The 14,438-nt window shown below is 41.9% G+C and overlaps 1 protein-coding gene across 1 annotated transcript; it reads left to right on the forward strand.

The window, feature by feature from the left end:
- The first annotated feature begins 383 nt into the window (after positions 1–383).
- On the forward strand, positions 384–10,069 carry smim20 (small integral membrane protein 20). The gene is made up of 3 exons (XM_078545944.1): positions 384–555; positions 6,595–6,651; positions 9,088–10,069. Exons 1-3 carry the CDS (start codon positions 447–449, stop codon positions 9,123–9,125), a joined length of 204 nt encoding a protein of 67 aa, XP_078402070.1. The 5' UTR covers positions 384–446; the 3' UTR covers positions 9,126–10,069.
- Positions 10,070–14,438: the final 4,369 nt, after the last annotated feature.

Raw genomic sequence — 14,438 nt, forward strand, 5'->3', positions numbered from 1 at the left:
TTGGTCACTCTGGCCTGACCATCCCTTTTAATCTTCTCAGAATCAGATTGTTCTCAACTTTTACACTGCAGTTTGTTCCTAATAAATATTTCTTATCACTCTAAAACCTTGTCCATCAAGGTCCATAAGCATCAGTTTTCATGTTTCACCTTATCAAATGCCTTTTTTATAAGTGACCACTTAGGCAAAAAAGACTATTATTTAAAATGGGGTTAGGTAAATATTTGAAAAGGAAATTGTATAAACAAAGGCTGCAGGTGGGCTTCAGTGCATGCGCAAAGGAGCGAATGGCTTCCTGGGATTCCATTATGACCAACAATTGCCTGTCTCAAAGATGGCTTCAATGCTTCTTAGCGTCACCATTCCGCGCGCACGCGTAACGCCCCCGATAGCGGAAGCGATTCACGAAGCAGTCGGTTTGCCTGTCCCCTCTCACCGAGTGCGCTATGTCCAGGCACGCGCGGGTGGTGTTGTTGTTCGGCGGTTTCGCCGCTCTTGTAGGAGCCGCCTTTTATCCTATCTACTTCCGGCCGTTGATTTACACCGAGGAATACCGTGAGTGAGAGGTGGAGTAAACTTGGGGCGGAGGAGGGAGAGAGAGAGCTATCGGGTCGCCGCAGTAATCACCCTACTGGGCCCGCTCCTGCTGTGGGTGGCCCCAGTGTTTTGGGGTGAAGGGTCAATGTGATGTCTTCGGGCACGTGACCGTTTAATTTAAAAGTTTATTGGTTTGGACCAACAGTAACTGGTTCGGACCCTCTCTTATACAACCTAACATTTACTTTGATGTTATCACTGAGTGGGGGCAACGTGTCAGCAACCAGCGGTACTAACCAGGCACAAAACCGATATAAGAGGAGCTGACATAATGTGAGATTTTTACAACCTTTTTATTTTTTTAGTCGCTGCCTCGTGTCTGCTCCACTAAAATATTGTTACCTGTCAGACCTGTTCTAATGAAAGCTCATCGACCTGAAACCTCTCTCTCCACAGATGCTGAGTATTTCCAGCATTTCTTCTTTTTTGTTTTTATTTCTGAATTCCAGCGTCTGCAGTATTTTGCTTTTGTGTCGCACTTCTTGTGGCTGAACAGCCATTGCTTCTTGTAACTTGATAGCAGGACAAGTCCAATGTTTTTAATCTCACAGCAGCCCAGACAGACTGTGGCAAACCTCAGTGCCCTGTTTGATTCTGACTGCTGAGCTCAGCTTCAGACCCCATATCCTACCTTATCAGCGGAGCCGAGGGTTCCCAACCCTCCAGGATTGGCCTGGAGTTTCCAGGAATTGAAGATCAATCTTCACGACATGGCTGTGTGCAACCGTGGAGAAATATCATAGGGATGTTAAAAAAGATTTTTTTTCATTTTCTTTACCAGATATAAAAGTATTGAAAATGTGGCGGGGGGGGTGAGGTGCTGTTTGGCTGACAGTCAATCATCATCCAATTGGGTAATGAGTCTTTTTGCTTTCCAATTGGCATAGGAAGGCAGTGTATCACAAAGATGGACGTGTTGGCTGACTAATGGCTGGAGCATGGCAGCAAAAAAGGTGTGATAAAACCTCCAGGAATATATTTAAGGCTGTGTTTGCTGCCAGCACCGTGCATGCGCAGTTGTATGCTGATGACAGGCCCGGTTTAATGGTTGCTATATTATCGGGGCAATGTGCAGCAGAGTACATGTGCGGTCATCACTGGTGCTGGCAGTTGGAGCAGAAAATATTGTGAATTTATATCCTGGACTAACACTGATGACGTGTTTAACCAATTCATTGGAGTTTTTGAAGGAGTAACATGCGCAACGGATAAAAGGGAGCCTGTAGACTTACTATACTTGGATTTCCAGAAGGCATTTGATAAGGTGCCACATCAAAGATTATTACGGAAAACAAAAGCGCATGGTGTAGTGGGTAACATATTAGCATAGCTAGAAGATTGGCTGGCTGGCAGAAAACAGAGTATGCATAAATAGGTATTTTTCTGATTTGCAGGATGTGACAAGTGGTGTCCCACAGGGGTCTTTACTGGGGCCTCAACTTTTATGATTTACATCAATGACTGAGAGGGGAGTGAAGACATGGTAGCTAAATTTGCAGGTGACACAAAGATAGGTAGGAAAGTATGTTGTGAAGAGGACATGGGGTTGCAGATGGATATGGATAGGTTGAATGAGTGGGCAAAGATCTGGCAATTGGAGTTTAATGTGGGAAAATGTGAAGCTGTTCACTTCGGCAGGAAGAACAAAAAAGCAGAGCAGTACTTAAATGGAGAATGGCTGCATAATTCTGAGGTGCAGAGGGATCCAGTTGTTCTGGTACATGAGTCAAAAAGTTAGTATGCAGGTGCAGCAAGTAATTAAGGCTAATGGAATGGTATCCTTTTTTACTAGAGGGATTGAATATAAAAGTAAGGATGTTATGCTTCAGTTATACAGGGCATTGGTGAGGCTGCACCTCAAATACTATGTGCAGTTTTGGTCTCCTTATTTAAGGAAAGATATAAATGCATTGGAGGCGGTTCAAAGGTGGTTTACTAAATTGATACCTGGAATGAGTGGGCTGTCTTATGAGGAAAGGTTGGACAGACTGGGCTTGTTTCCACTGGAGTTTAGAAGAGTGAGGAATGATTTAATTGAAGTGTACAAGATCCTGAATATCCTTGACAAGGTGGACGTTGAAAGGATGTTTCCTCTTGTGGGTGAGTCCAGAACTAGAGGGCACTGTTTAAAATTAGGGGTTGCCCTTCTAGGACAGAGGAGAAATTTTTTCTCTGAAAGTTGTGTGACTTTGGAATTCTCTGCCTCAGAAGGTGGTGGAGGAGGGGTCATTGAATATTTTTAAGGCAGAGGTACATTCTTGTTAGCCAGGGGAATCAAAGTTTATCGGGGTTAGATGGGAATGTGGAAATCCACACACAAGATGATCAGCCATGATCTTATTGAATGGCAGAGAAGGCTCGAGGGGCCGAATGGTCGTCTACTGTTATTTCCTTGTTATTATGGATTTTGGAAGCTCCTTTTATAGGACCTTAGAAGGGAAGGATTTGCAGACTGGAAACAAACCTTTTCCTCGTGGGAGATATTTTACTGCAGTCATGTTGGTTAGTGTTTCTGAAATCTGTTTCACTATCCCAGTAATGTAAGTGGATTGTAGGTTACTGTGAACGTTAGACTATATTGCCTCGCCTAACACACAAAGCAATCACTGACCAACATGATTGCAGTAAAATAAACCACAAGAAAAAGATTTTAGTTTCCCATCAGAAATTCCTTCCCTCCTTCTGCCACCGAGTTCCAGGCTGCAGGGTCCAGCAGTGACGTCATTGGATTTCTGTGCAAGCGCGGACCAGTGCACATGTGGATATTGGCAACTGTCTTGCGTTGGCAGGAGAGACAGTGTACATTTAATCACAGTTGGCATCCCTAGTGGGGCTATCCATCCCTACTTGCACTAAATCACCCACTTTCACCTATCTTTCCTAAATTGCGGTGCCCAGCTTTGGACCTTCCTTCCATCATAAGGTCAGAAGTGGGGAGGTTCACTGATGATTGCGCAATGTTCAGCATCATTCGTGACTGCTCAGATACTGAAGCAGTCTATGTCCAAATGCAGCAAGACCTGGACAATATCCAGACTTGGGCTGACAAGTAGCAAGTAACATTTTTGCCACACAAGTGCCAGGCAATAACCATCACCGACAAGAGAGAATTCAGTGGCATTATCATTCTGCATCCCCCACTATCAACATCCTGGGGGTTACCATTGACCAGAAACTGAACTGGACTAGCCATATAAATACTGTGGCTACAAGAGGGGTCAGAGTCTAGGAATCATGTGATGAGTAACTCACCTCCAGACTCCCCAAAGCCTGTCCACAAGACACAAGTCAGGAGCGTGATGGAACACTACCCACTTGCCTGGATGAATGCAGCCCCGACAACACTCAAGAAGCTTGACACCATCCAGGACAAAGCAGCTCACTTGATTGGCATCCCTTCCAAAAACATTCACTCCCTCCACCGTCAACGCACATTGACAGCAGTGTGTACCATCTACAAGATGCACTGCAGGAACTCACCAAGCCTCCTTAGACAGCACCTTCCAAACCCACGACCACTACCATCTAGAAGGACAAAGGCAGCAGTCACATGGGAACACCGTCACTTGGGAGTTCGCCTCCAAACCACTCATCATCCTGACTTGGAAATATATCGGCATTCCTTCACTGTCGCTGGGTCAAAATCCTGGAACTCCCTCCCTAACAGCACTGTGGGTGTACCTAGCCACTTGGACTGCAGTGGTTCAAGAAGGCAGCTCACCACCACCTTTTCAAAGGCATGTTGGGATGGACAATAAATGCTGATCTAGCCAGTGACACCCATATCCTTTGAATTAATTTGTAAAAAGTACACCATTCCAGCTGTAACCAATCTAGTGTTTTACATAGAGATAAAAACAAAAAACTACTGCGGATGCTGGAAATCCAAAACAAAAACAGAATTACCTGGAAAAACTCAGCAGGTCTGGCAGCATCGGTGGAGAAGAAAAGGGTCGACGTTTCGAGTCCACATGACCCTTCAACAGAACAGTTCTGTTGAAGGGTCATGTGGACTCGAAACTTCGACTCTTTTCTTCTCCACCGATGCTGCCAGACCTGCTGAGTTTTTCCAGGTAATTCTGTTTTTATTTTAGTGTTTTACATAGGTTTAGCACATCTTCCTGACTTTAACACTGCTCTCCTTCAAATCCCCAGGATCCCTGATGCTTTATTAACTGTTTTGTTTATCTTTCTTGCCAGATTTGTCCAGTTTGTTCGGCCCCCAAGTGTCTCTGTTTTTACACCCCTTCAAATTTACCATTTAGCGTGTATTGTCTCTTGTTCTTCTCAGCAAAATATATCACCTCATTTTTCTGCAATGAATTTCATCTGCCATATATCTGCCCATTCCACATGCCTGCCTGCATCCTCTTACTAACTTCTTCATTGTTCACTATGCTTTACTACACCTTGTTCAATCTGCAAAAGTTGAAATTGTGCCCTGAATCCCCCAAGTCCAAAATGTTATTATAGATCAGAAACAAGTGTTCCTAGTACGAACCCTGACAACACAATTGTGTATCTCTCACATTTTGAAATTAGTCATTTATCACAACTTAATATTTTCTATAAATACAGAAGCAAAATACTGCTGATTCTGGAAAATGCTGGAAATAACAGGTCAGGCAGCATCTGTGGAGAGAGAAACAGAATTAACGTTTCAGGTCAATTTTGAAGATGTTTTCTAACCTTCAGCCAATTTTGTATCCATACTTCCATTACCCCTTTTATTCCCTGGGCTTCAATTCTGCTAACAGGCCTAATATGTGCGACTTTGTTAAACACCTTTTGAAAGTCGACAAACCTAACTGGACCAACTATATAAATATCGTGGCTACAGGACCAGGTCAGAGGCTGGGAATTCTGTGGGGAGTCTTCTGACTCCCCAAAGCCTGACAATCATCTACAAGGCACAAGTCAGGAGTGTGATGGAATACTCTCCACTTTTCAGGATGAGTCAGGCTGCAACAACACACACATGAAGCTTGACACCATCCAGGACAAAGCAGTCTGCTTTATCATTCACCAACTTAAACATTCGCTCTGTGCACCCCATGTGCACTGTGGCAGCAGCGCGTACCATTTACAAGATATGCTGCAGCAACTTGCCAAGCCTCCTTTGATAGCACCTTCCAAACCCACGATCTCTACCACCTAGAAGGACAAGGGCAGCAGACCACCTGGAAGTTCCTCTCCAAATCTCACACCATCCCATCATTGTTCCTTTACTGTCGCTGGGTCAAAATCCTGGAACTCCCTGCCTAACAGCACTGTGGGTGTATCTACGCCACATGGACTGCAGCGGTCAAGAAGGTAGCTCAAGGGCAATTAGGGATGGGCAATAAACGCTGACCTTGCCAGTGATGCTCACATCCCAAAAACAAATTTTAAAAAGCACAATGTCAACTGCAATTGCACTGAAAAACTCAATCAAGTTGGTCAAATATGATTTGCCCTTAACAAATCCATGTAGACTTTCCTTTATTGGTTCATGGTTGTCCAGATAGTTGTTAATTCTCGCCTAAATTATTTTCTAAATGCTTTCCCACCACTGATGTTAAAGTGACTGGCCTGTGATTGACAGATTTAACCTTCCTGCCCCCACCCCATTTATGTGAACAAGTGTGCAACATTTGCAATCCTTCAGCCCTCTGGCATCACCCCTGTATCTAAGAATTGGAAGATTGTGGCCAACACCAACAAATCTCACATGAAAACAGATCTGTTTCTCCCGGCTACTAAAAGTGAACAAAAATTATTGGTGGCTGTATAGAGCAGGTGAAGCCATTATGTTGTAGCCCTGACTGTTATGCTAATCCTGCAAACTACATGATCTTACTCACGTCAGATGATTTTTGTTAGTTGTCTTGTAAAACTACTTGTTCTGAATATTTCTACTTCGCAGTAAGTCCTACAGTCTTGCATACAGAAACAGGAGCAGAATATTATTGTCTTGGAGTGAATAAATAATTACTTTACACAACTGTTTTTCAACAGAGCAGGAACAAAAGGTGAACAGAACTGGAATAAAGCAGGAGGAAATTCAACCTGGAGGTGAGTGTTCAGGAGGTTGGTGCTCAGTCATTGATTATTCTCATTCAGGAATAAAGCCTAATTTGGAATATTGATTTTTTTTTTTGCCTCTAAATTACTTTGTCAAAACAAATGATTGTGTTTACTGAGTAAAATTGCAAAGTCTACAAATAACTGAGTAAATTAGTTTTGTTTTTATTTCATACATCCAATCCTTTAGCTGGATAATTTTTTGCTGTTGTGTCTGGCATTGCTTTTCTTAAATTTGTAGTTTTTTTATTTTGATCCATTCTTCTGAAAAAGCAGCAAATGCCACGTAAAAATACTGTTGCCTTTGTTACTTTGATGGTTTGCTACAAACCATATTCAGTTGGTTCATTATTCACAAACATTTGTTGATGCTTTCTACTCGTTAAACAGTAAATACACCAGGTTTTCATATAAGGACATCTATCTGCTGTAAACTGAAATCCATTTGGTCTTCTGTTTCTGAGCTGCAAACATTTATATTTCCAAGTAGTTTGTGGGACAGAAAAAGACTGCAATCCAGGTGATAAGGTACAACACCCATAGCATTGATATTCCTACCACTATTGCCTAAAGGCATAACTGGTGCCATTAGCACTCTAATAGGCTTTACACAAAATAATTTTTACATGAAAGTCTTCAACAAAATGTCCACTTTGGTGAATTCTATAAAAAGGAGATTTAGTTAAAATCAATATGAAGATTGGTGTCCGTAAGGATTCTGTGGTGGTCATTTCTGCTAATGCTTTCATGGGCAGATGTATCTACATCAGATAGACTGGTGAGGATGAGGTAGAATAGGTTTTCCCTTGTACCCTAACTACTTGCAGCAGCCTGTCTGACAGCTGTGTCCTTTGGGACTTGGCCAGCTAAATCAGTACTGGTGCTATCGAACCACTCTTGGTGATGGAATTCAAGTTCCCGACTCAGAGTACATTCTGTGCCCGTGTTGCCCTCAATGTTTCATCCAAGTGGTGTTAAATATGGAGGAGTACTTATTCATTAGCTGAGGGAGGATAGTAGATTGTATTGGCAAGAGGTTTCGTTTTGCATGTTTGACCTGATGCCATGAGATGGCAGGTCTCTCGGACAGACAATACCCTTGATGTTCAATTGCATTACCATCACTGAATCCCCCACTATCAACATCCTGGGGGTTACCATTGACCAGAAACTGAACTGGACTAGCCATATAAATACTGTGGCTACAAGAGCAGGTCAGAGGCTAGGAATCTACGGTAAGTAACTCAACTCCTGACTCCCCAAAGCCTAACACAAGTCAGGAGTGTGATGGAATACTCCCATTTGCCTGGCTGGGTGCAGCCCCAACAACACTCGAGAAGCTTGACACCATCCAGGACGAAGCAGCCCACTTGATTGGCACCACATCCACAAACATTCATTCCCTCCACCACTGACGCACAGTAACAGCAGTGTGTACCATCTACAAGATGCACTGCAGTAACTCACCAAGGCTCCTTAGACAGCACCTTCCAAACCCACAACCACTACCATCTGCAAGGACAAGGGCAGCGGATAGATGGGAACACCATCACCTGAAAGTTCCTCTCCAAGCCACTCACCGTCCTGACTTGGGAATATATCGCCATTCCTTCACTGTTGCTGGGTCAAAATCCTAGAACTCCCTTTCCAACAGCACTGTGGGTGTACCTACACCACATGAACTGCAGTGGTTCACGAAAGTAGCTCACCACCACCTTCTCAAGGGCAATTAGGGGTGGGCAATAAATGCTGACCTAGCCAGTGATGCCCACATCCCTGGGATGAATTTAAAAAAATTGTGATGGAGGAGTCTGTGCATTGGCTGAAATTTAATGCAAGGCTGTTAGTGAGGAGATGGACGTGCCTTTGTTGTGTCTGGAGCCTAGGTGATCCATCCAGTTTTATTATTCTAGTTTTTGATAATGGTTTGATACGACTGAGTGGTTTGCTCAGCCATTTCAGAGGGCAGTTAGGAATCAAACACATTGTTTTGGTTCTGGAGTCACATAGGCCAGACCAGATAAAGAAGACAGATTTCATTCCCTTAAGGGCATCAGTGAACCTAATGGGTTTTTACAACAACCCAGTCGTTCCATGTTCAGTTTTTTTATTCCAGATTTATTTAATTAACTCAACTTAAATTCTCCAGCTGCTGTGTTGGGATTTGTCTTTGAATTATTGGTTAGGCCTCCAGGTTACTGGTCCATTAACATTACCACAATGCTACTATATCTGTGGTTCGTTCTTGGCATTATAAGATAACTCAGTTCCGTTCAAGTAAAATATCACTTGACAGCAAACATTTAATTCTCTAATCTCTAGTTCATATTTTAAATTTGCCTATCTTCCTGAATGTGAATACATTGAGAGCATAACCTCATTTGTCACGATCCCCACTTGACAATTTTTTGTCTACTTTATTTAAAGGAATGAAAGTCTGGTCTGACCCCTTCAATAGGAAGTAATCTCACCATTGATCATGAAGAATCCCAGAGGCTGACTATTTTATGCAAATTATTTTTGAGTGATGTGGAAAAGAAATTGCCATTGGCTGCAACTCATTACTTCAATCTTTTCAAGATAAGATTTACACTGCTTGAAATGTGTTTTTGCAAAATTCCCCACATTTGTAGTGTTGGATTGTCGTGACTTTCTCCCACATGATGTAGTCACGGCTAAATGTGACATTTTTCTGGAATCATGTAAATGTAAAGGTATTGTTTGATTTTTATTTCTCAATCATTGACTATGTTGTCTTACATTTGTATACTGCAGTGACTCCACCTAATTTCACAAATTTATCAAGACATTTATTTATGCAATAATTGCAACAAACTGCAAATGTAAGAACACTACATTTAATGTTAAATCTTTAAAAAGTCATTAGCCCTTATCCTGATGAACAACGGAACTTTAATTGATGAGGTCATAAGGATTAATAATAGGTTCACAGATATTCCAGTGATAGTCACGAAAAAATTGCAAATTACTTGTCAATTTCATCAACTTCTTGTCCAATATCTTGGAGAACAAACAGTCCTCAAAGTTTCATATTTATACAGATCTGTTTTAAAACCTTGCTAGTAATTAAAATAAGAGTAGTCTAAAATAAAACATGTGAACATTCCAATTGGATAAGAGAACATGTTGTAAAGTTTGTGCAATACAGCAGAACACCATTCTGTAAAATGACAAAACTTCCCTACCTGTAAGCGTTCCCTGTGTTTCACAGGGGAAGAAAGAGTCAAATTGAAGGAAAAGCTGCTAAACTAGCAAGGATGTGTGCTGTCCTTTTCTAATTGATCTCCTACTTGTACTTTCTACTTGTAATACACTACTTGAATGTGTGTTTTGCCTGAAGAATGTGTGCTATGAAGCTTTTTATTGAATAAAAAATATATTATGGTAACACTCACCTGACAATTGCTTTGTTACAGAGGGGTATACAACATTGTTTATGTAATTACATTTTCATTTACGAACGTGCATAGTTGGGTTTCAAGGAACAATATAAAGTAAAACTATTATGTACAAGAAAACAACCTTGCAATTTAGAATACTAGGATGGCAAGTTCCAGGAACTGCCAGTTGTTAGTCATTTAGTGCAGTAAAAAGTGAATTAGTTACTTAAAAATGACTTGGAGTTACTTAACCAAAAGGAAAGTTCAGCAAAAGAGCTTGTACTTCAGATCTAAATCCAATGGCCTAGTTTTTAATTAATGATCTCACAACCATCTTTCTATACAAAATATTTCGAGCCTTGTACCTAGCTTGCACCTATAATAAAATGCCCCTCAAATCCATAACACCTCAATGTTGTGTGTGTAAGAGAACATGTTTTGTGGCTGAAATAATCACGATCGTGTTGCACGATTAGATAACTCCTCATCAAGATGTTAGCTGCAAGAAATGGAAGAAAATACCATATTGGTACATTAGGGGGTGCTGTTCTGAGACTGCAGTTATTGTTGGGGCAGAGTTGCTATGCTATGTGACTTTGAAATGCTTGATGCTGAAACTGACAATTTGACCAGGACCTATGGATTTCTAGTTGCTAAAGATAAATTGTGCCTCTGAAAGTGATAGATCATGGGAATTGTAATTATTAGTTATTGGACCTGCGATATCTAGAATGCAGGATGACACCCACCAAACAGCTAGAAAAAATATTGAGCTGGCATCCCTGTTGACAAATTTTGTCTGTGTGCATGAGAAGAGAAGGGTTACGTCAAAGTTGTGGTTTTCTCTGGGAATTACATTTTGTAGATTAGAGCAGAAAATTGCAAAGGGTCATTGATAGATTGAGTGGGTAAAACCGGTAGATGCGGTTTAATATTGGGAAGTGCAAGGACCTAAGAGACAGAGATCAGAGTATTTTCAAAATGATGAGAAGCCAGAAACTGGATGAGAATAGAGATTTGAGTGATATACAGATATCACTAAAAGCTAGTGGACAGGTACAAAAATATAATTAAAAGTCCTAGTGGAATGATGGCTTTTATTTCGAGGGTGTTGGAAATTATGCTACAGTTCTTTAGACCTCTGGTTACACCACATCTTGACTGATTTCAGCTCTGGTCACCATACTTCATGAAGGTTATATTGGCCAGCACAGTTTTGCCATAATAATACTGGAGCTGAAAGGGTTAAATTATGAGTACAGGTTGCACAAAGATTAGGGGATGGTATAATTGGGGTGTTTAATATGAACAAAATATTTGATAGGGCGGATAGAGATAAACTATTTCCTCTTGTGGGAAAGTCGACAAGAAGAGGGCATAACCTTAAAATTCAAAGCAGGCCACTTGAGTGAAGTCAGGAAGCAGTTCTTCACAAAGGGCAGTGGAAATTTGGAACTCATTCCTCTAAAAAGCTGTCAACATGAGGTCAATTGAAAATTTCACAACTGAGATTGATAGATTTTTGTTAGGTAAGTGTATTACAAGTTATGGAACCCATGGGGATAAGATACAGATCAGCTATGATCTAATTGAATGGTGAAATAGCCTTGAGGGGCAAAATGGCCTACATCTGTTCCTGCATTTCTGTAGTGGTGGGGGTGGGGTGGGATTAATGTTTGAGCTGCTTTACTGCTAAACTCAGACACTGAATAAGTCATCCAGGACCAGACAGTGGTAAAAGTCTGCCTGTTATTAACCTGGTGGTTGGAGACTATGTGGATGGTTCCTGATCCAGTCCATTGACAGCTCCAGCAAGAACTTCAAATTAATGTTAGACAATAAAGGGGAAACAAGTATGAATGAGGAAAACTATTTGCTTGTGAAATGAATACTATGAAATGAAACATAGGAGGGAGAGGAAAATAATTGAGGTTTTGAAAGAGAAGAATAAAATTACTTACACTTCACAAAATTTGCTGTAAATGCAAGATTATCAATATTATAAATCCAACTACAAAACCTGTCAGTAAAATGAATTTTTCACCTTCAGTTATGTTGATATGGCTTCATAAATTTGTTGCATTATACAGTCACACAAATCCCTGTAGTACTTAGGCTGCAATTGGACTGTGGTAAGCATCAAAATTTCATTTCTGGTCCACAAATCCATGGGAGAACTGCTAGCAGTTTACTTGATTGCTTTAGATATGACATTTTATTCCAAAAAAATATGGATTATAGTGAATAAACAACAAATTGTATTCTTAAAGCGCCTTCAACATAGTGTAAATGTCCCAAGGTACTTCACAGGAGAGTTCTCAAACAAAACGTGACACCAAGACGCACACAAGGAGACATTAAAACAAGTACCCAAAAGTTCGGTCACCAACGTAAGTTTTAAGGAGCACCTTGATTCTGCAATATTTGTATAATAAAGTTGGGTTGCTGCAGTTTTAGCATTTGGCATTGTGAGCATTGAACCTGACTAAGCGCTCAGGAAGTTGAAACAGCTAGTTGATTTGCAAATAGTATTGCTGCATCACAATTATCTGGAGTCTGTGTAAATTGGTATTTAAACCATTTGTGTATTTTTGAGGCCTTGACAAATAATGCCCTGAAATAAACCACAGAGACCACCTGGTGATAGCGTTAAGCAGTACACTGTCACTTGGCACTTAACTGTCACTCATGTTGAATGATGTCACCATTAACTGAGCTGACATGATCTGCACTCTGCTGAGTTTGGACCCTTTCCCAATGTCAGCACTAACTCAAGACTATGATCTCCCACAGCTCCTTCACTGATGACACACGAGCTGTTGAGGGACCAGACTGAGGGGACCTCAGGGGAGAGTGAGCTCTGAGGAAACACTGTCATATACCCTCGCACAGCACAGACACATCATCATGGGTCCTGGAGATGAGATAGCTAGATTGTCACATGCTATGGGGCATTTCACATGAGCAGAAGCAGGTGCTAGAAGCAAGAACAGTCATAGATATAGAGAGTTTCTGTCAAAGGGCGCAGGATACTCCAAGCTTTGCTCAGCTGCACACACGCTGAGCGATGCATCATGCCAATCAGCGGCATGATGTCTCAGGCATTCGCACTGATGTCCGCCTCCATGGAAAGAGTGAGCAGCTGCATGGAGAATCAGACACAGTTGGCCACTTGAGTGCTTGCTGGTGCAGATCAACTGCCTGCACACTGACTTTTCACAGGATGGAGGGAAACCTTACTGTGGCATTCAATACCTCACGCAAACAGTAAAATGTTTTCCAGCTCTCTGCTAGGAGCGAATTGAGGGTAGGCCATGAGAGGGAGGAGGGAGAAAGAATAAATGGAAGTGGAGGCTTTTCTCAAGGTGCTCCCACTTCTCATCCCTTGCCCCCGCCCCACCATGTCCCACCCTCAGCTAGAGCTTCACACGCTGTTTCCTGCTCTGATGACTGCTTGCCCCTCCACAGGTGCAGATGGGGCTGCCTGTGGCAGGGCCTTCATAGGCTCTAAAACCAATAGGACCCCGACCACGGATATCTCATTTTTCTTACCAAGGGAACAAGCACCCTGTCTTTAGCTCTGCTGAAGCCACATGGCTAACGCTACATAGAAGTTTTATGAAGTGAAAGAAAGACTTCATAATTGCTCAAGGGATTCACTTGTGTCTTCGTAACTCTAAATGTTTCATTTGTGAAATTGTAAAGGGGGAATGTTTTTAATGTACTTTTCACCCTTCATTGCTGTATTCCAATTCCCCAAAAGACAAAAGGCTTATTCAGAATGGCACAGCCAGAGTGAAGTACTTGTGAACTCTGCACTGGTGATGGAACAATTTATGACAATGGAAATGATTTGTACAGGGGTATGAGGGCCTAGATTGTTCAGGATTACAGTTCCATGTAACTTTAGGCTTGTTCATTATCTAAACTGTTCTTCTATGGGGCTGATACAGGATTCTCTGGCAGATGTGCAGCTGCAGTCACCCGGGAAACCCTTCATCCAGGTCGTCTTTCTTCTCCTTTTCCTCCTCCTAGAAAAATGACAAGTGGTCTGCAGCTTCCTCCTCCTGCACCGATATTCTCTGCAGTGCCATGTTGTCCAAAGTACAGCAGACCACAATCATACTGGAGAGCCTTGCTGGTGCATTTTGGGACAGTTAGATTTTTCTAGGTATCTGAATCTCATTTTCAGCAAGCAAATGGCTTGCTCAATAATCGCCCTTATGTTGATGTGGCTCCTGTTGTGCCTTTCTTCAGCATCATTGCCAGGGCTCCTGACAGCTGTCATCAGCCGAGTCCTCCGTGGGTAGCCCTTATGACCAAGAAACTGCCTGCTCACTCTGCTCAGAGGTACAAACAACTGTGTTGAACTTTACT

The sequence above is a fragment of the Cetorhinus maximus genome, chromosome 1 (assembly GCF_964194155.1).
Source record: "Cetorhinus maximus chromosome 1, sCetMax3.hap1.1, whole genome shotgun sequence".
Classification (NCBI taxonomy): domain Eukaryota; kingdom Metazoa; phylum Chordata; class Chondrichthyes; order Lamniformes; family Cetorhinidae; genus Cetorhinus; species Cetorhinus maximus.

Bases quoted from the DNA above. Each gene is read 5' to 3' on its own strand.
- smim20 (XM_078545944.1), top strand. From the start codon at position 447: ATGTCCAGGCACGCGCGGGTGGTGTTGTTGTTCGGCGGTTTCGCCGCT. The intron at 556-6,594 runs GTGAGTGAGAGG...GTTTTTCAACAG, and splicing joins GATTTACACCGAGGAATACC to AGCAGGAACAAAAGGTGAAC. The intron at 6,652-9,087 runs GTGAGTGTTCAG...CTTTATTTAAAG, and splicing joins GGAGGAAATTCAACCTGGAG to GAATGAAAGTCTGGTCTGAC.